The 27,435-nt window shown below is 37.2% G+C and overlaps 1 protein-coding gene across 3 annotated transcripts in view; it reads right to left on the reverse strand.

Annotated features, from left to right (window-relative positions):
- Nucleotides 1–27,435, reverse strand: part of PPARGC1A (PPARG coactivator 1 alpha) — a 125,329-nt gene that overhangs the window by 22,050 nt on the left and 75,844 nt on the right. For all 3 annotated transcript variants that reach the window (XM_055434013.2, XM_088836264.1, XM_055434012.2), the window contains exons 3-8: nucleotides 19,589–19,783; nucleotides 17,662–17,784; nucleotides 16,606–16,810; nucleotides 12,574–12,619; nucleotides 12,391–12,464; nucleotides 56–974 (exon numbers count right to left, since the gene is read on the reverse strand). In XM_055434013.2, coding sequence (XP_055289988.1) covers nucleotides 56–974; nucleotides 12,391–12,464; nucleotides 12,574–12,619; nucleotides 16,606–16,810; nucleotides 17,662–17,784; nucleotides 19,589–19,783 — 1,562 coding nt within the window. The remainder of the gene's footprint in view (nucleotides 1–55; nucleotides 975–12,390; nucleotides 12,465–12,573; nucleotides 12,620–16,605; nucleotides 16,811–17,661; nucleotides 17,785–19,588; nucleotides 19,784–27,435) is intronic.

Raw genomic sequence — 27,435 nt, forward strand, 5'->3', positions numbered from 1 at the left:
TTGTTTTAATTCCTGGGGATATCTTAGACTTTGGGTGGGTTTTGACAAGGTTTACCTTGAAGAAGATCTACTGCCTGGGGACCTTGATCTTGACCTGGAATATGGTGATCGAGAACACGACCTGTGTCGAGAAAAGGACCTTGAACGAGAGCGCATCCTTTGGGGTCTTTGAGAAAATAAAGATTTGGGTGGTGACACAGAATCTCTACACGGAGAGTTAAAAGAAGAACAAGAAGGCGATACATCGAACAATGAATAGGACTGCGTGCCATCCCAAGGGGAGTTCAGTTTATCACTTTCATCTTCGCTGTCATCAAACAGGCCATCCATGGCTAGTCCTGAATTTATAAACATAGGTAGTTTGGAGAATTGTTCATTACTGAAATCACTGTCCCTCAGTTCACTGGTCTTGTCTGCTTTGTCGTCAAAAACAGCTTGACTGGGATGACCGAAGTGCTTGTTCAGCTCGGCTCGGATTTCCTGGTCTTGGAGCTGTTTTCTGGTGCTGCCGGGAGAGACCTGCCTGCTCACCTCCGCGGTCTCTCTCAGGTAGCATGGGTCGGAATCTGTGGAAGAGTGTATCTGCCCCGGCCCGCTGGAGGAGGGGGCATCTTTATTTTCTAGTTGTCTGGAGTCGTGGAGCTCCTGTGATGTACTAATGAGTACTTCTGTTTTGGAATTAATTGACTGACAATAGTCATGGTCACCAAACAGCCGAAGACTGGACCGTTTGGCCTTCCTCTCCTCGTGTCCGCTGGTGAGCACAGAGGTCTTGCTGAGCTGTGCGTACAGCTCAGACTGCTCAGGCCCCTTCTTGGTGGAATTACTGCCTTGGGTACCAGAAGACTCGCTGTACCGGGCCTTCTTGGATGGTAGAGGTACCACAGTCTTGCAAGAGGGCTTCAGCTTTGGAGAAGCCCTGAAAGGGTTATCTTGGTTGGCTTTATGAGGAGGAGTGGTGGGTGGAGTTAGGCCTAAGATAATAATAAAAAAAAAAAAAAAACGAGGAGAGAAAGAGACAGAATGTTGTTAAATGCCAGGATACGTTTTCCTCACTTCCCTGAGATTTCAGTCAATGGTTAAAACTCCTCGAAAAACAAAGGAAACTAAATTCCTGATAAGACCTGAAAAAGTGACTCTGTCCCTGGAAGCCTCTGTCACCAAGGAAAGACAGATATATATTGCAAGACTGCAGTGAAAGCCCTGGTATTTTGTATTTCAAACACCAACACTAACAGATCTTGCTTCCCAGGAAACATGAACGTATCACCACCAGGCAGAAGCAAAGTTCAGGTTCACAAGGGTATCCTGTCATCTGTGTTATGGAAAATGAATGCAGTGGTACTTAAGGGACTCAATAAATGGCTTTGGCCATGTTTGTCTGCAAAGAACACTGGGGAGGATGCCAGGGGGTTAGGAATTTTTGTACAATGAAACATATCTACCTGTGGTGCCAAAGAATTAGGTAACTTAAAAAAAAAAAGATGGGATGGCAGCAAATGCAGGGCAGGGTGGGGATGGAATAGGCAACTTCAAAGTAAGTTCAGCAAAATATGGTCTGCGAAGGCAGGGCACCAGACAACTATACAACCTGACAGCAATGATTCTTTGTCTCCACAGTTCATTAACTTAGTAAACCATGGCTAATGTAGGTATAATACATTCTTGTAAGCATAACTAATACATTCTGTCTAAAATATGGTTCTGCAACAGAAACCTAAGTGAACAGTAACACTAAATATTGCAGTGCCGGCAGACCATTTTATTTGGAGCAGTGCGTCTGGGGAGATTATGAGGTTGAAGGACTGAAACGAATCCAAGCTTTGGCAACTAGCTAATTAAAAAAAAAAGAAAAAAGAATGGAAGAAGGGGGGACATCTGTAAATTGTTGCCTTTCCTGCTTTTCTACAGAAGGACAGAAAATTCCATCAGAAGTCACAGTAGGAGACTATGTGAAGGCTGGTTGGCTCTGTCAGTTTCACCCCCAGTAAGTCCTACTTAGCCCTTTCTGCCCAGGAAGAAGAATTGTGGAATGGCTGCAGAGTTGAAGGAACTTTGAAGAAGGGCAGGCTGCAATTCAAATGACTTTATGCTTACAAGGGAACATTTTAGTTTACAATACACTTCTTATTTAGGAGGATGGGTGAATGCTATTCAGCAAAAAAAGAAATTCAAGTCTGCTAAGAAGCCTGGGGTGAGACTTAAGGCAACTGCACATTTCAAGGAAAATTCTACCTTGCTGGAAAAACAATATGTGTATGTATATACACACACACACACACACACACACACACACAAGTAGGTCACAGACAGCCACATGAAGTCTTGGTATGAACAAGAAGACACTGCCTCTCTCCCCTACTTTACAAGAAAGAGAGGAAATTAATATTTTCTTTAAAATGAAATATTTTTACACCAATATTTGGTAATACTTATCATACATAGCTAATTCTCCCCAAATGAGGGAAAGGCATGAACAAAAATACCAAGAGGTATGATTTTGGAAATCTATCCCAGTTCAGAAAGACAGGGAAATGCAAACACAAAGAGAAGCAAACACTGCTCTTTCTTTGTGACACATCTGAGTCTCAGAAATCTTCCCTTCATTAGCACCCTACCGTATGCCTGCTCCCCCTACTCTTTGCTTAGAGAGGTAACATTACTGAATTAAGCTCACCCTTCTTGTGTTCTCTCTTCATAGACAAGTGTATCTTTTAGTCAATCTAAAGAAAGTCCTATATGGCCAATTTTCTCTCTCCCTTCCCCTCCTCCATCTCCTCCTCCTACTTCCCTTCCTTCCATCTCCTCCTCCTCTTGCTTTTCTTTCTTTCCTTCCCTATCTATCTCCCTCCCCTCTCTCTTCTTGTTACCTCTACCCTTTACACCACCACATACATATACACCGATTTCTCTTAATACTACATGCCCTCCTGCCTTCAATTACCACGACAACAAATTTAAAGATACCAGTTCTCAGCAAAGAAATGACAAGATCTCAAATATTTCTCACAGGAAGCTAAGATGCTCAAAGAAATAATGATGAATAATCTCTCTTTACTGAGTAAATAGCAGTCAAATATTCCAAATGACACAGCCCTTGAATTAGGGGAAATGACATTCAACATCCTCAAATACAAATCTATAAATCTTTTCATGATACTCTGAATTGGGGTAATTTTTACTTTTCTAATAATTTACTGCCAGGATCACTCACTTATCAGATATTACTATATTTTCACGCTTATCTCTTTCTGAATGTGAATTATATCTTGTCTCTTCAAATAGATTAGCAGCTCTCAGAGGAAATGTTGCTTGGGCTTATTTTTGCAAAATGTTTCAATCGTTTTTATTTTTCTAGATCCTCCTTTACTCATAGGTGTTCCATTTCAGTGGCCCAAGGATCACTTGGGAAGCTGGTCAAATATTTTTAATGACACAGTTCACAGACCACTTATGGAGAGCCACTGTCCTGTCGTGTCTGTGTGGCACGTTGCCTTGATCTCAGGTAGATGTATTTTGACTGACATTGTAGACTTATAAAAAGAAACCCCAAACTTCAGAAACACCAAATTAGGCCACTATTAAAGAGAGACTAGTCCTAAAAATAGCTCAGCTATCTAGGGATTTTAAATATAGAAATTCTTTTTCGTCTTGAACATTTGAAACCCTTGTCCTAGTACCTAAGCTCATTATCGCTTAAATAACTGATTCTCAAGTTGCTTTTGGGAGTGCCAACACCCTGAGTAGTGTTTTAGAGTTAAAAACAAAGCCTTTCACGTCCTTCACATTTTAGATGGGCCGTGGCAATCACATAGACATTCACTGAGGACCTACTATGCACCAAATAGCCTACCAAATGCTGGCATTTCAGGGATTCAGCCCTCAAGACTTCATAAAGAGATCACTCTTTAAAATCTGCAGTAAGTACATGTTCTTGTGTATCTGCTTAAAATTTACAGAAACACCATAAGATAACCAGATAGACCTTATGAGTGAAAATATCAGGGCTGGTAAGTTTCGATTGGCACTGCTCATTAAAACAAATATAATACTCACTTAGTTGATGGAAGTTATTTTTGGATTAGGAGTAGGTGGACTGGAAAAAAAATAATTCAGATCATTCCCTAAACTTTTTACTTTTAACTGAAAACTTCTTTAATTCAAGGAGAATATCCCAAAGCAAGACTGAGACATCTTGAGGGTCACAAGAGTTCGTGGGACCAGAGTCTCATTGAAAATCTATTTCCAGATAGAGTTCCTGAGATCCAGAGCAAAACAAAACAAAGTGAAGCAGAAGTGTCAGAAGTATTTTTTGTTTCTTCTAATGTGATGTCCAAAGTTTAGGAGCCATGGACAGGACAGGAACCCTTTGCTGCTCCTGAACTAATTTTATTTCTCTAACCCCATCTCCTCCATCCAGAAGGTTCTCCCTTGTGGTAGGAGGGCAGTCAACACTCAATTCCTCAATGCCACTACCCCTGTCATCTTCCCACTAATCGCCGGACTCTCAATTTCATCCCACAAGCCTAAATCAACAGTGCTAATGCCTCCCATAACCTCCGGATTATTTCCTGTGTGTTGATTTTCTGGGGAATGTGTACATTTTGGTGTTGACAGTACAAGGTATATTCCATGCTCTCTCTTGAACTTAGCAGGTTTTGATAGATTTATGTGAGGACAGATGGCCATTACAGGCTGAAGGCTGACAAGAGGCAGTTCAGAACATTGTTAACACACTTGCACAAACTCTCAGCAGTGCAGCACTGTGCAGAATGTAATTCAGACTATAGCTTTTTTATTGCTGCCTATTTTCTTTTGTCAAAAGAGCCTGCTGTGCAGAGCAACAAATGGCTGCTATTACCCAGAATGTAATGGGTGTCAGACAAATCACGTAACACAAACAATCAAGAGTATGTAGGTCATATTTCAACAGAGCACAACCTTAGCAATATTTATGATTACTGCATTGAAATGTGCTCTATAATAAACAAGTACCTCTACATCACTCACACTTATGCACTTCTGCACAGCAAATCCGGGGGAAGTGGCACACACTCTCCAGTTATCTTTTTAAACAAACCTTTTTTTTAAAAAAAGTCAGAGACAAGTTTGGTTTGCTTTTGTGTTTCATTACGTGATGTAAAACGATTTCCTTTGAGGAGTTCTCTTTTGGGTTGGTTGGTTTAATTGAATGACTCTAATAAATGGCAAGTCCTCTACTCTGTATTCCATGCTCCACTATCCAGCCAAAGACTTCAGCAAGATTTTTTAAAATAGTTCACGTAGTCTTATAGTTTGCATTTGACACAACCTCTTGCTAAATCTTAGACTTACTTTGGAGTTTGACAGTGGGATTTTTCTTATGTTTCATGCCAAAGATTTCTCAAGGAAAGAAAATGAGAAGATGATTTTCTAATTTTCTTAAAAACTTACCAAAGAAGGAGGACTGGGCAAAGAGGGGTGTGACTTGAGTTCATGAACACACTTTTGGCTTCAAGAACTTGGAGTGGGTGTCAAGGGCGCATAGGAAGCACTGAAACTCAATCAGTATGAACTGTTTACTGCTACTGTTACTGCTAATATTCTGTTTATAAAAGCTCCTCCAGTGTTCTTTCTTCATCCCTGACTTCCCCAGGACTCACTGGATCTTTACAAAAGCCAGTGATCAAAGTGTTAACCCCTGGCACAGAAGGGCCTCTCCCACACCCTGCTCTGGTTCCCAGGCTGGCACGTCCACTCTGACTGATGGAGTTCCTACCTTTCCTGCTTTTTAAGGATTTCCTATGTCATTCCTAATTACTGGGGAACAAACTGGACTTACAGAAAAACTTCAGAACATTCCCATGACATGTATCTAATGCCCCAGCTCTTTCTCATGGAAAACGTAGAGCTGTTATCCATTGGCCCTCAGGCACTTTCCCACAGAGCTGGGGCAGAAGTTGTCAGGGTTGGGAAGAGACTGGCTTTTTCCAGGTGTCTCTCACCAAACCCCTCAAGTAGATGTGGGAGGGAAAACTGCTTTGCCATCCTTGGCTTGAAAGAAATTAGATAGTACCATTTCCAGAAAAGAAAACTGAGGCACTTTTCAGATGTTGAGGCAAGAAGAATGAGATTAAAACAAGAGATTGAAGGATGTGCTTGAAATATGGAAGAAATTCCTGTCAGGACAAGTTGCCGAACACTGGAATGGGCTGTAAAGAGAATTTGTTGGGTCTCCCTTTCTTGGCTTCTTCAGCCACAGGAATGGATTATATGACCTGTCAAAATCACTTTCTCGTTCTCTGTCATTGTGGCTTTCCTTTAAAACTACCAACTACTACCACCAAAAAAAACCAAAAAACTAACTACTGCTCATATTTTGCTTTGTTCAATTTCCCACAGATAAGTCACATACAGAAGATGTATATAGCAAGAGGGTATAGCAAATGTATGCTGTTTGTCAAAATTCCATCCAGCAAAATCACCTTTTAAAAGGACAGGAAATCAGAAGTCCACTATCATGAAAACCATGGGGAAAACATATATATCAATCGAGGAAAACATTACTAAGGCCTCCTATGTTAGGGTGATGAGACTGTTGATGATTTTGTTCTTCCCATTTTCCTAAATAGTTTGCAAATAGTTATATTAATTCTTATTACTTTTATAGTAATAATAATGTTTATGTATGTAGATACTTAGAAATACATATACATGTATGTACATATATACATATTCGCAGGCGTGCTTAGTCATGTCCTGCTCATTGCAACCCCATGGGTCGTAGCCCACCAGGCTCCTAAGTCCAGGCAAGAAAACTGGAATAGGTTACCATTTCCTCCTCCAGGAGATCTTCCTAACCCAGGGATCGAACTTGCACCTCCTGCATTGGCAGGTGGATTCTTCACCACTGAGCCACCAGGGAAACTCCATACACACACACACACACACACACACACACACACGTATATGTATATATATGATTATATATACACATATATATAAATAAAAATGGGGGGGTTCACTCACTTAGTTACCTAAATCAAATTCCTTCACGTCCTGTGGTTAAAACCATCGCCTTGTTGAGCTGACATTGCTTTGCCATTCCCATTTCAGAAACAAAAATTCTAACACTCTGAACATCTCCATATGCAATAGATTTAAATGCCTTCTGCCAAAAGAGCATTCTTTTTTCTCATCTTGCTTTACTAACAGTTATTTTGAAATCAAATTAGTTTTTACACCTGTAAAAGAGATGCTTTTTTTTTTTTATCAGCCAAAATGAGCTAGTTTAGGACAATCACAAAGTCAGACCAGCTGGTGATACCTAATAAAGCAAACTTCCTAACTCATCCCTCCTGTTCCCTTAAGACTCTGCAGATGGGGCCAAGGGATTATTCTGGAGGTCTTAGAATTTTGTTGACTCTTTACATTTTCACTTAAACATTTGGAAAATTTCACTAAAATTCGCAAAAGTAAAGAAAAAGAAGACACCAGAAAGGCCTGGGTAACAGCTTGATCCATGGGCTCTGTTGTAACTAAAGGCATTAAACGTATACAGTAAGGATCAACAAATCAACAACCTGAATGCCGTCCCCATCCTGTCTACCCCTCTGCTGCCCCAGTGGCAGACATCACTAATTGATCATGACATTCCCACTGAGTACAGACTTGGCCTTAGAATCCTTGTCAACACAATGCTTCTGGCAGCCAATACCAATCAATGACACTTGGCAAGTGAAATAAAACCTATTTAACATAACAGATGTCCACCACTATCTTTAAAATTCAGGCTTCAGGAAAGAGCCATAATCTCTAGTCAGACAGACCTGCTTTGAACCCAGGGTCTACCACAGAGCTAGAATCAACATTTTTTCCTTAACAATTAAGTGGACAGAGATTCAAAAAATAATATTGACATATGTGAAGTGCCTATTAGTGAGTGCCTGACCTCTAGGACTTGTAGTAGCAAATGAATGCCCAAGGGGAGATTTTTCTACCTTGATTTGGTAAATCTCACACCCATCCCAAAAGCAGTATATGTCCAATTTCACGGGAAATTAGGAGATTTTACTATAAAAAGACTACTTATATAAAAGAATACATAACTTCATATATGAAACACGAGATAGTATTAAGACCAATAAAAGGAAACAGGTAAAGGTAACCAAAGTTGAAGAGATGAAAGTTACAGTGACCTCCATAGATGAATTTAATGTAGAGTTAGTAATTGAATGGCTAGTTGAACACATATGCTGGCACTGGACTAAGCTTTTTTCATGTTTTATCTCACTTAATCCTCACAGTGACTCAATGAGATGTAGGCACTGTGATCAGCTTCATTTCATACAAAACATCCCGAATCTTACAGAATTTAATTAAATTGACCAAAGGCCATACAGCCAGATTGGGGTAGATCCAGAATTTGAACTTTGGTTTGTCCAATATCAGAGCCGAGGTTTTTCACAACTTTACTAAACTATGCTGTTTTTTAAAATATCATTATAGACTACTTTCATTTGAAGTTCTTCAGTTTATAAAGTATATTAGTTCAGGCTGTACTACATGAAATCACCATTTTTTCATACGTCAAAAATGTTGAATATTGACAATCTTATGTTTCAATTTACAATGTGGTATCTTTTGGTCCGGAAATATCTTCTCCCCTTTCTACCCACGCACACAAAAATCAAATGCAAATATTTTTCTCCCTTCAGTTCAGTTCAGTCGCTCAATCGTGTCTGACTCTTTGCAACCCCTCGGACTGCAGCACGCCAGGCTTCCCAATCCATCACCGACTCCTGGAGCTTGCTTAGACTCCTTTCCATAGGTCAGCTCTGTCATTCACTACCTAATGATATTGCCTTAATGCTTTCTTCAATCCTGAACTCTCTCTACAATTCTTTTCAATCTTTTGCACAATCATGGTAATTAACTTGAAGCCATGTTAAGGGTTCCCTCTGTTAACTTGTTTTCTCCCTTGGATGATTCTCTTGAGGCACAATCAGTGTTTGCCCATCCTCCAAACACTACTATACAAATTTTACTGAAGATGTTTAGTGGAGATAGAGGTATTGTCTACCATTTCAAACCCACAATACCTCTATAAAAAACAAAACAAAAACAAACTCTTCTCCCCAGTCCCTTCCTCCCGATACCATCCTCCACGCAGGTTTCAACCTTCTTCCAGTCACCTTCTGCAGCCTCCAAGTTCTTTTTCATCCCTTGATTTTCCTGTAGCTGGAAATACCTTCCTGTATGTAATGCAATTTGACTTCGCATCAGCTTATGTGATTTGTATCTGCACTCATTACCACCTTGCTCAACAAATGAAAAACCAATCTCTGGACCCACCTTCCTTAGAAAGTAGTAAAATATTATAAACACTAAATCACATCTTCCCTTCATGTTACTTGGGCAATATGTATTATTTTCCAAACTGACTATAAGCCCACATCTTGAAAACAAGAAATTTATTTAGCACCTTCTATAAGCCAAGTACAATAGTCTATGCTTTACATGGATTAGTCTGTATGTCTTATGCTTGTCATATATTCCCCAAAACCTACTGTGTTGCAATCATAGAGCTGGTATTATATATGTTATATATATTGGTAAATTGATTTCCATGGTACTCAATAACCTTTCAAAGCACTAAAAAAGAGGGATTTAAACTAGTAAGATGAATTCTGATTCACCAACAGAAATAAATTCACTGTACTGTATATATTTTTAAGGGTGACAAGTATTTTTTTTAAAGTTTCTCTTATAAAATCTCAATAGTATGACCTACTAACCTTTCAAATGTATAATTAAATTATTTAATGTTAGGTCAATAAGGGAAATAGTGAAATTTCTGACAAGAAGAAAGTTAATTACTTTTTTGTAACACTATAATCTCATGAATAGAAGGAATGCAACTTAAATTATATGATATGCATGTAAATTAGCAAAACACTGTAAAAACAAAGATACCCAATCCTAGCTAGGATGTAATAAGGCAAATATATCCACACTATATTTATATAATAAGATCATGAGTGGAAACACATCTTTTAGAAAGCAATGTGACAATATGGATCAGAACCCCCAAGATATTTACATCCTTATATTCAATATTAATGAGTACTAGAAATTTATTTTGAGAAAAATAAGATTAAAAAATTTATAAACAAAGATTTCCACCCTAGTGCTATTTCAGATTGGTAGCACTTTAAAACAGCGTAAATGTATAACAGTAAAAGTATAGTTAAATAAATTTTTATACATTTTGAGGTATCCACTCAAACCAACGTTATATAGCATACTAAAAAAAGCCTGATAATAAAGGGTCTGTGATAATACAAACCTTCCGTATTTAAAATGTTAACCAAATAAACAGAATGCAAAATTATGTGTATACATAATTGTCACAGATATAAAACTATTCATAGAAAACAATTTAGAACTATACGCAATTTTTCCACTAGTTTGTATTTTTGACATTTTTTACAGTAAGCTTATATTATTTATAAAAAGAGAAAAATTTTAAAAATGGTTTTCTTTAATGGAAAGCTTGGTATTGTTATATGTAGTGAAAGTTTTCTCAATCCTTTCAACACCAAAGTAACTTACACACACAGAATCCAGAACACTCCTAATTAATGGAATTCCTTTCAACTGGATTGTTACTAGAGCCAAAGTAGTATATTTTCCCAAATTTGGTAATGTCTATTATACTGGCAACTGAAATTATGTAAGATAATAAAATATTATGTAGGTGAATGAAATAGGATTAAGCCAAGTTTATATAGAAAGATCCAGTAAAGGTATGTTACTAAAAGAAGGGCTGTCAAATGAAAATACTGGGAAAACATGGGGAATTATGATTATGATTTATATTAAAAATCATAAAAATCTAGAATGATTCTGCACTCAGGTTACCACACAAATAGCCTTAATTATTTTTCCTTCAAAAAGCAAGAAAAGTAAATACCATCCATGATACATATTTAGGGACGTTTGTGCCACAAAGATGAATGGATCCCCCATTAGTAAATTTTAGTTCAGTGCAAAGGTCTCTGTCTTGTACCAAAAATTTCATATTTGAATACATAATTTGTATGTTTTAAGCAGAAACAAAACAATTAAACTGTGTATACTTGAATCAACTTTTTAAAATAAGCCCACCAAATACTCACTCATTGGTTAGATAGATAAGGAGTCTAATGTACATAATATACACACACAAAAGTTACTTATAATCATATGTGTAATTTTAATTTATTTAAGAAATGTTATGTATATATTTTATATGTGAATACATGTGTGTGTATGTAACAATATATTTATACCTGTATACACATACATAAAATATATATAAATACCATGAAATTATCTGCTCTACTGCTTGACCAAATCATGCAATCATGCAATAGACCTTTCATAAAGAGGTAATTTAGCAAACTCAGAGTGTGAAATTAAACTTAGCAACAATGACCACGGTGCGTGTAGGCACCACAGTTCTGGTTGAAAGCATCTTGTTTAACTTACTGTTCCTTTACCCTTATCAGCAATGGCCAGAGCCTAGGTCCTTCTTGTTTAGACATCCTAAGATTCACTTTCTAGTGAGGTTCAAGTACCTAAACCTAAGCTCTTATTGCACCCCACTCAGATGTCTGCCTAGGAACTCTTTGGATTTGTAAGTCTCTTAGGGGTTAGTTCAAGTTTTTAAAGCTTCTTCCTCTTCAGGATGTGGAGTAAGACTGGCCAAATAAATTCAGAAGTCCAAATGGTGAAGGAAATTGCTCTTGTTTAAAATATATAAGAACATTTTGTTTTGGTGAATGGGCATATTTTCATTTTTCTCCTTTACTGAAAAGACATAAAAACAGTATCATATATAAGAGAGCATTATACTATTAAGTATAATAAACAGTAAGAACATATTTCAAGTAAACCTGAATTCAAACTTTTGCTCTTTGCTTTCTAGCTCTGTGATCTTGGGCAAGTTACTTAACATCTCTGAAGCTTATTTCTTTATGTTAAAAAACAAAAACACCACCATCTTCATGAGGTTCTTGTGAAATTAGCTAAAATGACTTGTATGCTTGGCATATTTATTGAGTGGAAGACCAATAAATGTTCATTTCTCCTCCTACTCAAGTTTTAGTGTCTTAATTGGGAGTAGGTTTATTTGTGGATCCAAATCAGTAATATACATCAGAGAGTCTGGCCCAAGTCTGACAAACAATAAATGTCTCCTCTTTAAAAAATAAACAACTGAAAATATTTATAGATAACTTCTTGTTCAATGTTGTTTATACTCTTAGTTAATTTCATTAATTACATAGAGACTATACTCTTGTTTAATATACATTTCACATACACACTCATCCATTCAAAAAGGTCCAAATGAAATGTAAGGCTTACCTGCAGTTCCAGAGAGTTCCACACTTAAGGTTCGTTCAATAGTCTTGTTCTCAAATGGGGAACCCTTGGGGTCACTGGAAGATATGGCACATTTATAAAAACAAACTGAAATGGAGTTGCTGTAGCCAAAAGTATTAGAACCCCCTTCCCTTTCTGAAAATGGTTACATTTCTTAATACTTACTTTGGTGACTCTGGGGTCAGAGGAAGAGATAAAGTTGTTGGTTTGGCTAAAGGAAAAAAAAGGAAACTAATTATGAAATATTGAGTGTTTTTCTGATTTGGTTTATTTCTACAACAGTCAAGCTGGAAACTGGAAACAGGAAAACTAAAGTAAGGAAATCCCTGAATATTGGATCAAAGTCAGACAACAGTCCATTATGCTAAAACAAATTCCAAACAACATTTGCATCAGTAGACTATCATTTGAAAACATATACGAAAACAGAATTTTCCCCAAAATGTAGCAGCACTGTTAAAGATACAACATTTGCATGAGACCATCAGAGAAAAATAATGTTTCCTATTTTAATTTGGAATATAGTACACGGTTTGTTTAGAAACGAAAACAGCAGAGTAACTACAAGACGACAGAACGCTATGAATATTCAGTTGATTTTTCTCCTAAAATGTATAATTTTATATCGAGCTTTGAGAATAGGTTATTTCTATGAGGCCAAACTCCCTCAATAACCATTCTATTTGCTGAAAATTAATTGAGAGACCATGACGAATTATAGACATTGACCCAAATAGTTTAAAAGGGTTCAGATCCCCAAATCTAATAGACAACTAGAGTAAAAATACTGTTTATCAGTTGAGAGACCTATAGACTTGCAAAGAGAGCTCATCTACTTCTTTTGATGTTTCCTGAGTCTTACCTCCTACAGGAGGCATTTTCCAATTATGAAGGGTGGAGTAAGAATCTTCTCACTCCAAAATTTCAATTGCTTCTCCTTGGCAGTCTTGTATTTTGAACAGAAGGAGGAGAAAACTGGTGAGAAACGTACTTGGGGTATACATCCACGTATTATGTGTGTGTGTATATATATATATATATATATATATACATAAACACACATATATATATGCTTACCTATAAAGATATATTTATATGTATGTAGGTTTTGTCATTTTTTCTCATTAAAATAACTACTTTCAAAAGGTCAAGAGGTAGTCATTTATGTAGTGAAAATCATGGACTTGAAACCAGAAAGGTCTTTAGAACAAACTTTCTTATTTTATGGATGAAAAACTTGAGACCTAAGATGCTTAATGATATTTCCAGGGCCATAAAACTAGTTACTGACAGAGTCGGGCCCAGAATATGTTTTCTTTCTCCTATTATCAAAAAGAATTGCATTCAATAGATATTAAAACAAACTAATCAACCTCAGTAATTAAGGTCCCATGAAATGTGAAAATATTATTTATGTCCAAATTAGGTTGAAATTAGGTACTTTACTTGGACAAATAGTATTTACATATTTAATTTGTAGATTTAAAATTCATTTTCAAGCAACTGAATGTTTATCATCTATCCAGTGTGCATCCAGAAATATGAAGCTAACACAAATTAGGTACATTGATTGATTGGCTTTTTCAGATATACCAATAAATAAACTTATTTGACATTAATTTTTAGTATATCTGATATAAAGAGCCTTTCAAAAAGAACACATTTATGAAGGAACTTTACCAACTTCTCTGGTGCTCAATTAATAATTAAGATGACCCATACTGGCGTGCTGTGATTCATGGGGTCGCAAAGAGTCGGACACGACTGAGTGACTGAACTGAACTGAACTGATACAGGTTCTACACAAGTATCACCAGGTATGAACTATGTGCTGTCATACAATGATGTGCATTGTAAATAAGTTGCTGAAATTTCAGTTTTCAGGGTTTAGTATAATGTTCAAAGGAAGATTCCCAAAATTCTGATAGTTGGGTATAAGCAAAGCCTATGGCAATGGAAGGAGATGGACAGGAGGTGGTCATATTTCATGAGACAAAATGCAACCAGCAAATGAGGGCCACAGCAAGAATTCAATCCCAAAATAAGCCCACACTTAAAAAGACTACCACTAGAGAAGTGCTAATTTGGTTTATTGGAAGTTTAACCACACTGTTCCAATGACTGGAAGACCAGGGACTCTGAGATCTTTGAGGACAGGAATGAATCTTTTTCATGAAGATCATGATATTTTTGATGAATGATTGCATTAGCAAAGGGATCAATAAAAGAAAAAATGGACCCCCACAATGGCCAAGTCCAAACCATTATACTAAGGAAGTAAGCTTGATGCACAACAGTACAGACAGCACACATGAAGCTAGTCTGAAAAAATGACAATTCATTCAGTAAGGAAACCTCAGAAAATTCTCTGAGCTATTGTCTCTAATCATTCATATATTTTCTATATTAAAATTCTGAATAATAAATATCCCCTGAAACTCAGCATTTATATCCTATTGGTTTTTAACAATCAGCCATAGCTACATGTTTGTTTTCCTTTAGACCTTAAGTAACTACAGAAATTTTTTTTTTTTTTGGTTAATAAGCTTTGTTCTGTTCTGAGCCAGCTACACTTTTGCTGCCTCACCACAGAAACATACCTTATAAAAAAACCTACATACAGCAGGTCTCATCCAAAGAATATGTGCTTCAAAGGCCAATTTAATTTCTCACTGCCATGGTTTGTAACAGATCACAGTAATATTTAGTGGTGCATGGACTGACAAAGTTTTAAAACCCTCTAAATCCAAAAGAACCAACTGGAAAAAAAAAAGAACAGAAAACCCCACACACACTTCAGAGCATGTGTTGCTTGACTAGGTTCACTCACTAAAGGGTTCTAGCAAGTTTGCGGCTTCAAATTCAGCTCTAGAAAATGAACGCATGACCAGGACTAGGCAGAGACTAATCCTGTGAGTCCTTCAATTCAGGGCCTAGAATCCCACAGCACAGTTGGTCCTGAGCTAAGAAAACTGTTCCAGTGCATGCATTTGAGAAGCCAATCAGGGAGAACCAAACCAAGAGACTATGGCTCATTTTGATAAGTATATTTCCTTGAACTGATACAAAGGGATGGACAGTGATTTTAAGATATCCACCAGGGAAAACCTAATTAAGAGCCAATTAAAAATATTAAAGGAATATGAAAATCCCAGGCTTATGGTGAAGTCGGAATGAGAGAGGGAAATTCAAAACACTGGGAAAGAAAAGATGTATTAAAAGCAGCAGCAACAGCATACCTGTATGAAAATAATCATGGTTCAAAACAGGGATCAGGGGCTACCATTCTGCAGCTGGAAGGGGAATTGGGGAAACAGAAGGAAGAAAAAGAAGTGGATGTTTATAACTGCTATTTTAGAATGTGTCTACTTCCACTACAAAGTCAGAGGAACAGATAACGTGGAAGTTAAAAATATTAAAGGAACAGCAACTTTCTATGAGCTCTCTTTGGGCCTCTACAACTAGAATGCTTTGAGGGAAGACACCAAAAATAAAGAAAATTTTATATTTGCCAACAGAAATTTTCCCCCAAATCACCCTGATCTGCTCAGGAGCATCAGCTTTTCAGTAACGTATGGGGACAATAGAAGTCAACCCAGATGTTTAGTATATAAGCAATATATTTTTAAATAGAAAAAATTTTAAATATCCAGGAATTTCCAAATTCATACTTAGAAAATAAAATGTGTGAGTATGCCATGTAGTCTAAAAATAGAATGTACATCATAACTGGGAGTGACTGCCTAAGTACTATTTGCTATTTCTTAAAGTATAAACAGCAATCAACAGTGCCTCATTTTTTTCCCCCGTTATTGGAAGGGAAAAAAATAAAAGTTTTTTCATGAATTGGCTAGCCCGGCTTGCTCAGAACTTCAGTTATCTCAGCAATTCAGAGATTCCTACAAACCTCACCTGATGTTGCAATTCCCTCTGCACCCCATCTCCCACAACCTGGCTAATATTTCAGGTGCCTTTTGGTGATTGTGAATTGGGCTGCATTTCAGCTGAATAGGATATGTTCAACCTATGTCCAAGGAAGGATTTTTTTTTTTTCCTACTATCATAAAGTGTTGAACTCTCTGTCGAGAGAGACACTGATGGAACAGAAGCCTGAAGTTTGGGTGTCCTCAGCCTGGAACAGGTTTGCTCTGTCCTCACCACCCTTACCAGCAGTGGGTGTGCAGGGGTCCAGCCTACCTTGTAGATGTTGTGTCTGCGATTGTGTGTGGGCCTTCTTTTTGGAGGTACATTTGTCTCTGCTGCTGTTCCGGTTCTCTGTGGGTTTGGTGTGAGGAGGGTCATCATTTGTGGTCAGATACTTGAGAAGCTCCGAGCACGGACGTCTTTGTGGCTTTTGCTGTTGACAAATGCTCTTCGCTTTATTGCTCCATGAATTTTCGGTCTTAAAAACAAGGCATAAAGAAAGGGAAAATTAGTGAACTGAACCTTATCAAAATGGATATAGGTTTTCTGAAGAGATGAGATTTTCAATGAAGTGTTCAGTCTAAGTGTACTAGATCTATGAGCTGTGAATAATTGTTTGCAGAACAAGGAAAGAAAATTACATTTAAAATTCCTAAATGACATTTATACAGCTTTTTATTTCATTTCTCCTACATTTCAATGTTCCTACTCAGCAACATGTAACTAACAAGACCCTACAGCGCCTTTACTGTGAATAAAAAATAAAAGCTGGCTTAAACCTTAATTTGCCACTGATTGCCAGAGCCCAGTATTCACAATTCTCTTAAGTACCCCTTAACGCTCCGTTTTCACTCACAGTGAATGGCAAGACAAACATTGTTTAATACAGCCCGCTAACTGAATTATGTCATTGCCATCATTCCATCCAATTAATGGCAGAGATAGATCTTTTGCGGTGGTTCCTGAGCAATCTTTCTCAGGTTAGACAGCTGGCAAAATGGCACTGCAGCATCTTAAAGACACTCATAGATGATACCAACCTATCAGCAAATTTTATTGTAGCCCACGCTGCTGCATGTATTAATAAATTAGGCACAAAGTAACAGATGGTAGAACTTTCATTTCAATTGTCCAAAGACAAAGCATCCATGAACTCTTCCTAGTTTCAAATAGCTAGACTACTGCTTTTGGAGACCCATTTTATAATGTTTCACCATTATGAAGTCTCTGCAGGATTCCAGCTGAATACATAGAAGCCTATTGTTTATAGCTTTAAGCAAAACCTCCTTGTGACTTCCCCTCCTATATTAAAAAACTTTACATTTGTACCTTAACAACTGCAGGGTTTGTTCTGATCCTGTGATTATGGTTTGCATGGTTCTGGGTACTGAGGCCACTGCATTCATTATAACTTAGCTGAGTGTTGGCTGGTGCCAGTAAGAGCTTCTTAAGCTAGAAACATATCCAGGAGGAGGGAAAGCGAAAAAAGTTAAGCATCTTTTAAGCATGAGAATAAGCTACTAAAACTTTAACCTTAAAATTAATTACAAAAACGGATTCACTCTAATCACAGAACACCCTAGCACAATAGCAGTAAAAGAAACTAATTTTTTAAAAATTAGAAAAAGTTGGATATTACACTACCAGCTGTGAAAGTGTTACTGCTTGCCACATTTAAAACTTAGCTGTGTCTACCTTAATTTTTCTTTAGATAAAACAAGGCAAAAGAATCTTCCTAAAAAGATTCCAAATACCTATGAGGTGAGAAAAGCTGCTTTGCTAAATGAAGGCTGGGGGAGTGTATGTACATTTTCTCCTCAATAACCCAAATGAATCAAATACCAATAAATGAAAGATTCTGTGATGCTTTGAATCATGTTTTTCAAATAAGCATAAAACACTACCGATTCAAAGAATATTTGGGTTAAAAAAGCAAGTTTCACTAGAAAGGATTTTTAAGAAGTTAGAGTCCTGGCCTGTAGATCAGGAGGTGTGGGTTTTGGCTTAGGCAAAACATTTCCTCTCTCTTGACCTCTTGTCTCTTCATTTGATTCCTGGCCTTCCAGGACCTCCCTGTTGGAACACGCAGTATGACTCTAACCCATCCCAGTTGAAACCATGGTGTGGATGGAAATGATAGGGTATTATTATAAAGAAATCAGAGCACTAGACAGCAAAGCCAATGCCACTGACACAAGGAAAAACTGGGAAATATATATGTTATCACTGTTTATAAGGCAGTCTCCTCCAGACCAGAAATCTCAAAATGCAAAGGAATATAAGTAGGGTCTCTAGCTTTATATGGAATGCTTTTAACATTTAAAAACTTAGAGATGGGAGAGAAACAGCAACTATAAGGCAGGCCAAAGCACATTATTAAAGTTTGCAGGATGACGTTTCATAATTTACATTGTGTGCTCTTAGATCAGATTTATGGCAAGTGACAAATGGCTACCATAGCTGAGAAGGTAAACTGTGTCTTAGAACTAATAAAATCCTGGTTGAGCACTGCCTTGAAAAGAAAATTCACTCTTCATTGCTAACAAATCCACTCTTCATTGCCTACCATAAATTTAGGAAACTTAGGTTGCAAATGTGCTATTATTTTCCAATCTTCATAAGAATTATGGACGCAAAGCCTTAAAATATTGCATGCTGTTTGATCTACCCTCTATTTCTAAAATAATATGCATGAGAATAAAACTACAAATATATCAATTATCATGCAATTTATGATCATGAAAAAACTAGGAAAAAGACTAAATAACCAACCATAAGGGATTGCTTAATGAATTGGTTCATCTCTGAACAATAAAATACTATGCAACCATTCAAAACTATGTATCTATTTAAAATTCCCAAACATGCTCATGATACATCTTAAAACAAGAGGAGATTTTGATCCTTTTTGATATTAGGGGCTATTTGAAATTACAGGTGAACTTTCTGTCTATTCTTTTAGTCATCTACATTTTCTAAGCTTCTAACCATAAACATAAATAATACTAAGACATCAAAACCTGCAAATAAACAGCAAAAGATAGTTTCAAAAAGCTGCAGTAAGACGACATGAAGTCTGTATTATCAACATTTTTCAACAGGGAATCACAGAATTTGCAACTCTGAGTGTGCTTGGGGATTATTTTGGCATCAGTCTAAATGAAAAATCCAAACCTTATTGTTACTACATCATACCCATGCAGCGGGTAGCCAGAGGCAACTCCAATTCCTGCTAAACAGTAGGAAGGGTTCTTACTAGAGACGGCTCTTCTGCCTCCTGAGGCGGAGGGGTGCCGTCAGGCATGGAGGAAGGACTAGCCTCATTCTCGGTGGTCACATCTCCATCTGTCAGTGCATCAAATGAGGGCAATCCGTCTTCATCCACAGGGAGACTGTCCAGTGTCTCTGTGAGGACCGCTAGCAGGTTTGCCTCATTCTCCTCATCTATCTTCTGCAAAAACAGTAAAACAGAGGAAGACATGAGTGAGTTGACACTGAGAGATGAGTAATCTATTAATCAGCATAGACTGAATATGTTTAACCAAATGAGTACATGATACATGAAATTCGGAACATTTATGCCATAAACCCAAAATCACGTCCTCCTCAAATTCCAAACTCCCTTTTGGTCTGAATCATACAATCAATTAATATCTCTACTGGACCAAACTCTGACTGTTGAGCTTTCTAATTTAGCTATTTATTATGTCAGTGTTAATAATGCTAAATGTGATTCTGTCTTGTTCGCAGTCATTTTTCTCATATTTATGTCTTGTTTTCTTAACTAAAAGAGAAGATTTAGAGAACCTCAGGGCTTGAGAGCATTTTAACCATTCTCTACTGCAGCTTGGATAGTGTTTCAGTCTCCTGTATCGCATATGCCTCAAAATGTTTAGATAATTCTCTGTTCAAACACTGCCAGAAACTGAAAGTATACAAGAGAAACTATACACTTCCATGGTTTCATTTATAATTTCATCACTGAACACTCCACAGTCATTTATTTCTCTCCTTGACATCTTTCCCAACTTTAGTCATAAATCTATAATTGCCTTCTGGACATTTCTACCTGATAAGAGGTTCCTTGTCTCAAAATTCAAACTAAGGACTTTTCTTGAAAAACAAACAAACAAACAAAACAAAACTTGCTGTTTCTCTTGACTTTCTGGGTTTGTATAACAATTCTATAGATCCTTAACTCTGGAACTACCTTGAATCCTCTTTACCTGGCCAGTCACTAAGTAGGGTCTTATTTGTAGCATATCTCAAATGCATTCATTTCTTAAGACCAAGGGTACTTTCCTGGGCAATGTTCCTTCTAACAGGGGCTCTTGCAAACATAAATTTAACTCATTTTCCCACCTGCCACACTCATTCCCACCAACACATCCTTGGAAAGCTGATTTTCAGTTATTTATTGCACAAACATTTTTGAACACCTACTAATATGTCAGGGTCATGCTAGGTGTTGGAGACACAAAGAGAAATAAGACAAAACTCTGCCCCTTTGAGAACCCACCAATGGGAGGAAAGAACCTGTAAACAACATGTTATAAAAGAGAATATTTATTTCAGCACTCTGTAAAAAGAAAAAAAAAAACCCTCAAGATCTTCCAAACTGGAAGAATGTACTATATTCTTGTGTACCTGGGCAACCAATGCCAATGCTGAGCATACAATATAGTAAGTCATTGATTACTTGCTGAATAATTCATTGATCTGCATTTTTTTGCCTAAAATATATATTGTGTAGATTCCTTTTTTTCTTTAAGCACTTCATGTTGTCCAATCTGACCTGCTTCTTAAGTCATTTTTTAAGTTTTGTACACTATGACATTAACAATATCAGCTCAATTATCCCACACAGTTTCTATTACAAAATGCACCTAAGTTGCTGACATCTAATGAAGCCAGCAGTGCCCATACTTCCTTTCTCTCTAGCACCGAACTCCAGTTAATTGACCTGACAAAATTACAAGAATCACATAATAAGACAGCTAATCAGAAAATCAAATTGTATTACTAGAGAAATTAGGCAGGCCTTTCTCACGTATACATTCTATTTTCATATAAAAATTGTTTTCCCTCATTACTGATGAGTCTCTATCCAGGAGGAAAACTATGAACCTCTTTCTCTTTTGGATTCAAGAAGCCAAGAAGAGCAATATATGCTCACCGTAAAGTTTATTTGCCATTTTTAACATTTGTTTCAATTTCCTTAATGCCCCTGGACTCGATGTTGTGAGTTAAGTGCTTTGAGGCGCTCAGGGTAGAGTGGCAGTTCTATGAGTTTCTAGACTGCAGTGCAGGAGGTAAATTCTAACCAGAAGGGGTGAAATGTTAACTTCAAAAAGGCACCACTTCCTTCCATATGTTGATCAATTCTTTATAATCCAAATTGCTCAGTTGAATAGAAAGACTTTACTGAGCATCCCCCTCACCCTCAACTCTTCTGGCCTCTGTCCACGCACCCTTAATAAAAAAGATCATGAAATAATCTGCCCCTATTTTCTGTGGAGGATCATAATCTGGCATCCAAAGATGCCAATCTCTCTCTTTTAATTTTAACTTAGATTTCCTCATGTACCAAAAACCAAATTCAGGTTATTGAACTATTCTGAATAAAACTTATATTTAAATGAAATATATTGCTTAAAATCATCTCAAAATCATAAGATTTACATTAATATAAATATTCCCATATTATCTAATAAATATAGTCTTTGAAAATGTCTTGAACATACCAGACATGCTTATACACACACACATACACAAACATGCACATACACACAACCACACACACACACAGTTTAAATAAATAAATTGGATATTTTTTCTAGATAACCCAGTTTCCAGAAAGGCTTATTTCACTGAAGTTCAAAAAGGACTTAGGCAAAAATAGTTAAGCATGTTTACCAATAAATGAGTAATTTTGTTTACTCCGATTTACATTTTGTGTTTGACTTCCCAGCAATACAAGTCCCTATTTGCTTTCAATCACATAATACAATAGCATCTTAGTTCTATCCCTAGTGTAAACAAACCGTGATAATTCCAATCAAGTCAAAATGACAAAGAACATTTAAATTAACTAGTTTTCTCCAATTTCTTTAATAAGCCTGGGTGAATGTACACTAAATACAATGGCAGAAATACTGGAGGTTGATAATGTCATAATTAATTTACAAGACCTGATTAAACCACCAGCTATTTAAATTTTCCTCTCTTCTGAAACCACAATGGGAGGGGAGAGTTTGTGGAATGGAAGACTGGCATTGTGTATTTGTGTGTGTGTGTGTGTGTGTGTGTGTGTATGTGTTGAGGTATGCGAAGTGGGCAGGCTAGTCTTCAATCAGTATGGAACAGTGGGATTGTAATCATTATAGTCAGTGTCCATTAGAAATAATTATTAAACATGTTCATTTTCTCACCATCCCTGTATATGTGTTACTCAGAGAAGTGCTCTAAGACAGTTTTGATAGAGCTGTTCTTGAATTAAGAAAGAAAAGAATGCTATGATTTCAAATTCTGTTTTCTTTCATCAGAGCAGACTAGGAAGAAAGTTTAATGACACTTTTGTGTTGAAGCTCAACAGATATTTGTATATGTAAAGTTGAGTGGACATTATACCTTATTCTGACAATTTCAATTAGTTTGACATGAGTTTCAACAATTGAACACCCCAGAGAAGGCGATGCATGTTAAACCATTAATGTTGCTTTCCATTATTGCTTCAGTATAGAGCTGCCCTGGTGGCTCAGCGGTAAAGAATCTGCCTGCAATGGTTCAATCTATGGATAGGGAAGATCCCCTGGAAGAGGGAATAGCAACCCACTACAGTATTCTTGCCTGGAGAATCCCATGGACAGAGGAGCCTGGTGGGCTACTGTCCACGGGCTCAAGAAGAGTCAGACACAACTGAGGGACTAACAGTTTCACTTCCACTGTTTTTATTTAAAAATATACGTATTAGTTCCACATAACTGAAGGATAGAAAAGCAAAGAGGAGAAAAACAGAGAGCAGATCACCAACTGGGTGGTGATCTACAGTTGCACAAACAGCTCAGCCTCAGTGCCGGGCAGAAAGGCAGAAATAAAAATGAGAACCAGGCAAGTGTGAGGCAATCAAGTCACACTGAAGAGTCAGACATGACTGAGTGAGTAAGCGCACACACACACACACCCCAAATCTGAAACAATGTGTGTCATTAATAAATGATCGTTCAGAGCAGTCAACTAAGCCAGAAAATTCATTTCTTCTCTTTGGGATTGCAGGTCCCTATATGAATTGCACTAAGTGTGATATAATTCTAAAGGTACAGTTGAAGAAAGGTGGATTCTGCCCCCTTGCATGTCCCAAGTCACCTCAAGATTGAAATCTGGGATCCAGTATATAATATCTGGGTCTTGTTCTTTTGTGAGCGGTTGGCAAAAGAATCTTTCAACCAATTACACATGGTGGGGCAGACAATGCATTCAACTCACCCAACTGCACACAGAGTGAATAAATCCACTAAATTAAGGAGGAGATGAGGGACTCTGAGATCCTGACACCTGAAGGGAGAAACACAGAGTGAAAACTGCATGAGGTATCCGGAATATTTTTAATGCAGGTTATTTTGGAAAGACCATGCCCTGCTTCTGATAGTAATTTTTTCCACATCTTGTAGAATTGCAATTACACTCTGCGTCCCCAAATTCTCACACTTGCTTGATCTCTGTTTGATAAAAATAGTTTAATAGCCATTTAATCACAGCTTCATTATCTTAACACTCTTAATGCGAATTAGGCCAGAAGAATTCACTCTTCCTTATTATTCAAATCATCAATAAGAAGGAAACAGTGGTGTCTTCTTATCATTCACTAATCAGTTTCAGTTCCTTAGGTACTACTGTTTACTCCAAGATCAATCTGTATGAAAGGTCACTTAACCTCTCTGAGCCTCCACTTTTTTACTATATAAAATTTTGGGTTATTATCTGCCAAATTCCTATTACAGAATTTTTCTGCACTCATGAGTAATAAGGAGAAAAAAACACAAACAGGTGATAGAGGTCTGAGAATTCTTAAAGAAGGTGCTCAATAAACATCTCTGGTGCATATGCCCATCTTCTTGATTAGCCATATTTGAACTCCATTCTTTGAGCACGATCTGCAGCCGAATTTCAGCACTGGGCCAGCTTCCTCCAAATTCCCAGCAAGCTTTAGGCTTCCTTCCTGCCCCATACTGCTGATTTGGAAGCAGCTAATGAAGACAAAATTAACTCCTACTTTAAGTGAGGCCAATTAAGAAGGGAAATCGGCTAGAGTAACATCTGGTAATGTGTTCTGAAGCCAAATATAAATGACATTTTTGGATTATCCACTATTTTGGATTATTTGTTCCACTAGACACTACCAGCAGTTGAAATAATTACATAAGAAAGTGAATTTTATGAAAGATTCAGGGGCTTAAATAAGGAATACAAATGGCCATAGGAGTTCCCTTCCTGAATCACCATACATAAAGTTCTGTACTTCTGTTTCATGCACAAAAAGACAAAACATTTGCATGTAACAAAGTCGGTTTTGACGTATAAAGTTTGACTCAAGATTTGCAAGAAGCTGAATCCAAAATAAAAATTTTTTCTGAAATAAAAAATAACAATCCAGATTAAACCCCTGAAATAGAATTTGAAGTTTTCAATTTTTTAAAAGACCACTTTACACTGGACAGATACCACTTCACTAATTGTTTATTGCACGTGTCTGCTCTTAGTGGTCTGAGCCTTTGCTAAAAAGGTTGTTAAATCCCACATCTTTTTTTTTTTTTTTGCTTCATTCAATTTTTCTTAAAATAAGGATAATTGCATTCCAGTATTGTGGTGATTTCTACCAAACATGAGGCAGCCATAGGGAAAACCCACTTTCAAACAACTCTTTTTCCCCTCTTGTTTCCCTTTCTCTCCTGAGTGCTCTACATTCCATGGTGACTTTTCTTGCTTCTCTTACACCCAGGCATGGATACTAACAGCATGTCTGCCCAACTTCTCACACTCCAAATTGGGCAGAATCCCCACATGGCACTCCTTATAGGTTGCTAACTGCTACCCTGTTGGATAGGAAGAGCCTCTAAAATAATCCACTAGATTTGGTTTAGCATATGGAATAAAGGGCTTTGAAAACGGGATGGTCACTTGAAGGCAAAAAAAAAAAAAAACACCTTAATCTCAAGTGTCTATGTCTAACAGAAATATAATCAAGACAATAAAGACCATCTTACATCACATCACATATTTCTTATAGAAAATAACATTGAATTTGTTCATTTCTCACAAATGTCCTGTGCCCTGAGAGTTAGCTTCTTCCTTACTTTATTACCAGGAGAGATACAATGAGTACATTAGGTGCCACTGTGTTTTCCCTGTCAGATGCTAGTTGCTGGTTGAATGATAATAGTAGCTAATAGAAAGAACACAAATTTTAATTTCACTGTCAGGGCAACTCCCCAGGGACCTACAGTTTACTTAAAATAGCTTGTCTGTAAATGTGTCTATATACACCACACCCCTCAACCGTACAAGTTTGCATCTCAAGGACACAGTTACAACAGAATCTATGTGTACATGCACTTCAACCACTTGCGTGCATTCTACATATTCAATTGTTGACTGTAAGTGTATAATCAAGGCTTGTATTCTTCCTCCAAGTTAGCCACACTAACTAAAGAAAGGAATGAACAAAAACTGAAGTTAATTCCTATAAAAATAAAATAAGAATCAAGCTGAAATAAATACAAGCAAAACTGAAGGATTCCTTCCATAGACATATTTACACCTGTGGGAGTCCATTTAATTCCTGCTAATACTTACACTCCTATTTAAGCAGGCATAAAATGTAGGTTGACATCTGTACTTAGGCTCTATCTAACATTAGCTTATATCACATACTCATGAGTTAATAAGCATGTCCTGAGCATATGGAGTTCATTATTCTGAAGAGGTCACATGAGCCCAAAGTGTAAATACAGAAGTTCAAAGAGAAAGGTCTAAGAAAATCCTGTTTGATGCACTCAAATTGAGCTGATTACAGACTGCGTGGGGAGGGGGTGTTTCATGTCTATTTCTCACAGTATAAAGAAGAAGCAACTGGGTGGTGCCATTGAGCAGGAGGTCTAATCGACTGAAAAAGAGCTGCTAAGGCATTCCATTTGTCCTCAAATTTAAACCAACAGAGAAACTGGGCAGATTTAAAAGAACAGCAGATTAGAAGCCATAAGAATGCATCCTAGTCCCATTGTACCCTTAGTGAGCTGTGTGGCTTCAAGTCAAACATGCTAGTTCCTGTTTTCACCCTTGCCACTTCCACTCCATCCCAATAGTTCGTTCTCAACCCAGAAGACAGTGTTCCTAATAATACCAATCTTCTCTTGCCCCAGTTTTGACCAAGCCCTCCAAGGCTTCTCACGACTCTAATAAAAAGAGTCAAAGTTCTAAGAGTGACTTACTAGCCTAGAATCACCATATAATTTATCATATAAGCCAGAACACTTTTGAGAGTGAGTGGGTACATCAACAACCAATCACCAGACTAATGCAGGCTAACTAAGATGCATGGTTGGTTACCCTATATTAGATCTACATCATCTGACACTCTCAATACTCCTCATCTGTCAGGGTGACTCCTTTCCAAACACTCTGAATTCCTTGCTTAGACCACAAAAATGCCAGGCATTTCCTTGCCACAAGGCTCTACACCTGCCATTTCCCCTTTCTAGAAGGCTCTTCTGCCAGATGGCCACATGGCTAGGCCCCCTTTATCCCCTTAATTATACTCAAATGTCACCCTCCCAACTAGTCCAAACACATTCTATCCACCTCCCCATTTTTTTCATTGAAACTTACTTCTATAACTCAATATATATTTTAATAACTACTCTTTATGGTCTATTGAAAATAGAAACCCTGAAAGGTCTATCTGATTGCAACTGACATGTGGCATATAGTAGATGCTTAATAAAAATGAATGAGTAACAACTTAAAACATCTAACCAGTCCTAAGAGTATAATGTGACTTTTTATCCTCCCTTTGTTTTGCCATGGTTGTATCATCTGAAATTCCTA

Source organism: Moschus berezovskii, chromosome 5, assembly GCF_049115385.1.
Source record: "Moschus berezovskii isolate FMDL1 chromosome 5, NW_MosBer_1.0, whole genome shotgun sequence".
NCBI classification, from domain to species: domain Eukaryota; kingdom Metazoa; phylum Chordata; class Mammalia; order Artiodactyla; family Moschidae; genus Moschus; species Moschus berezovskii.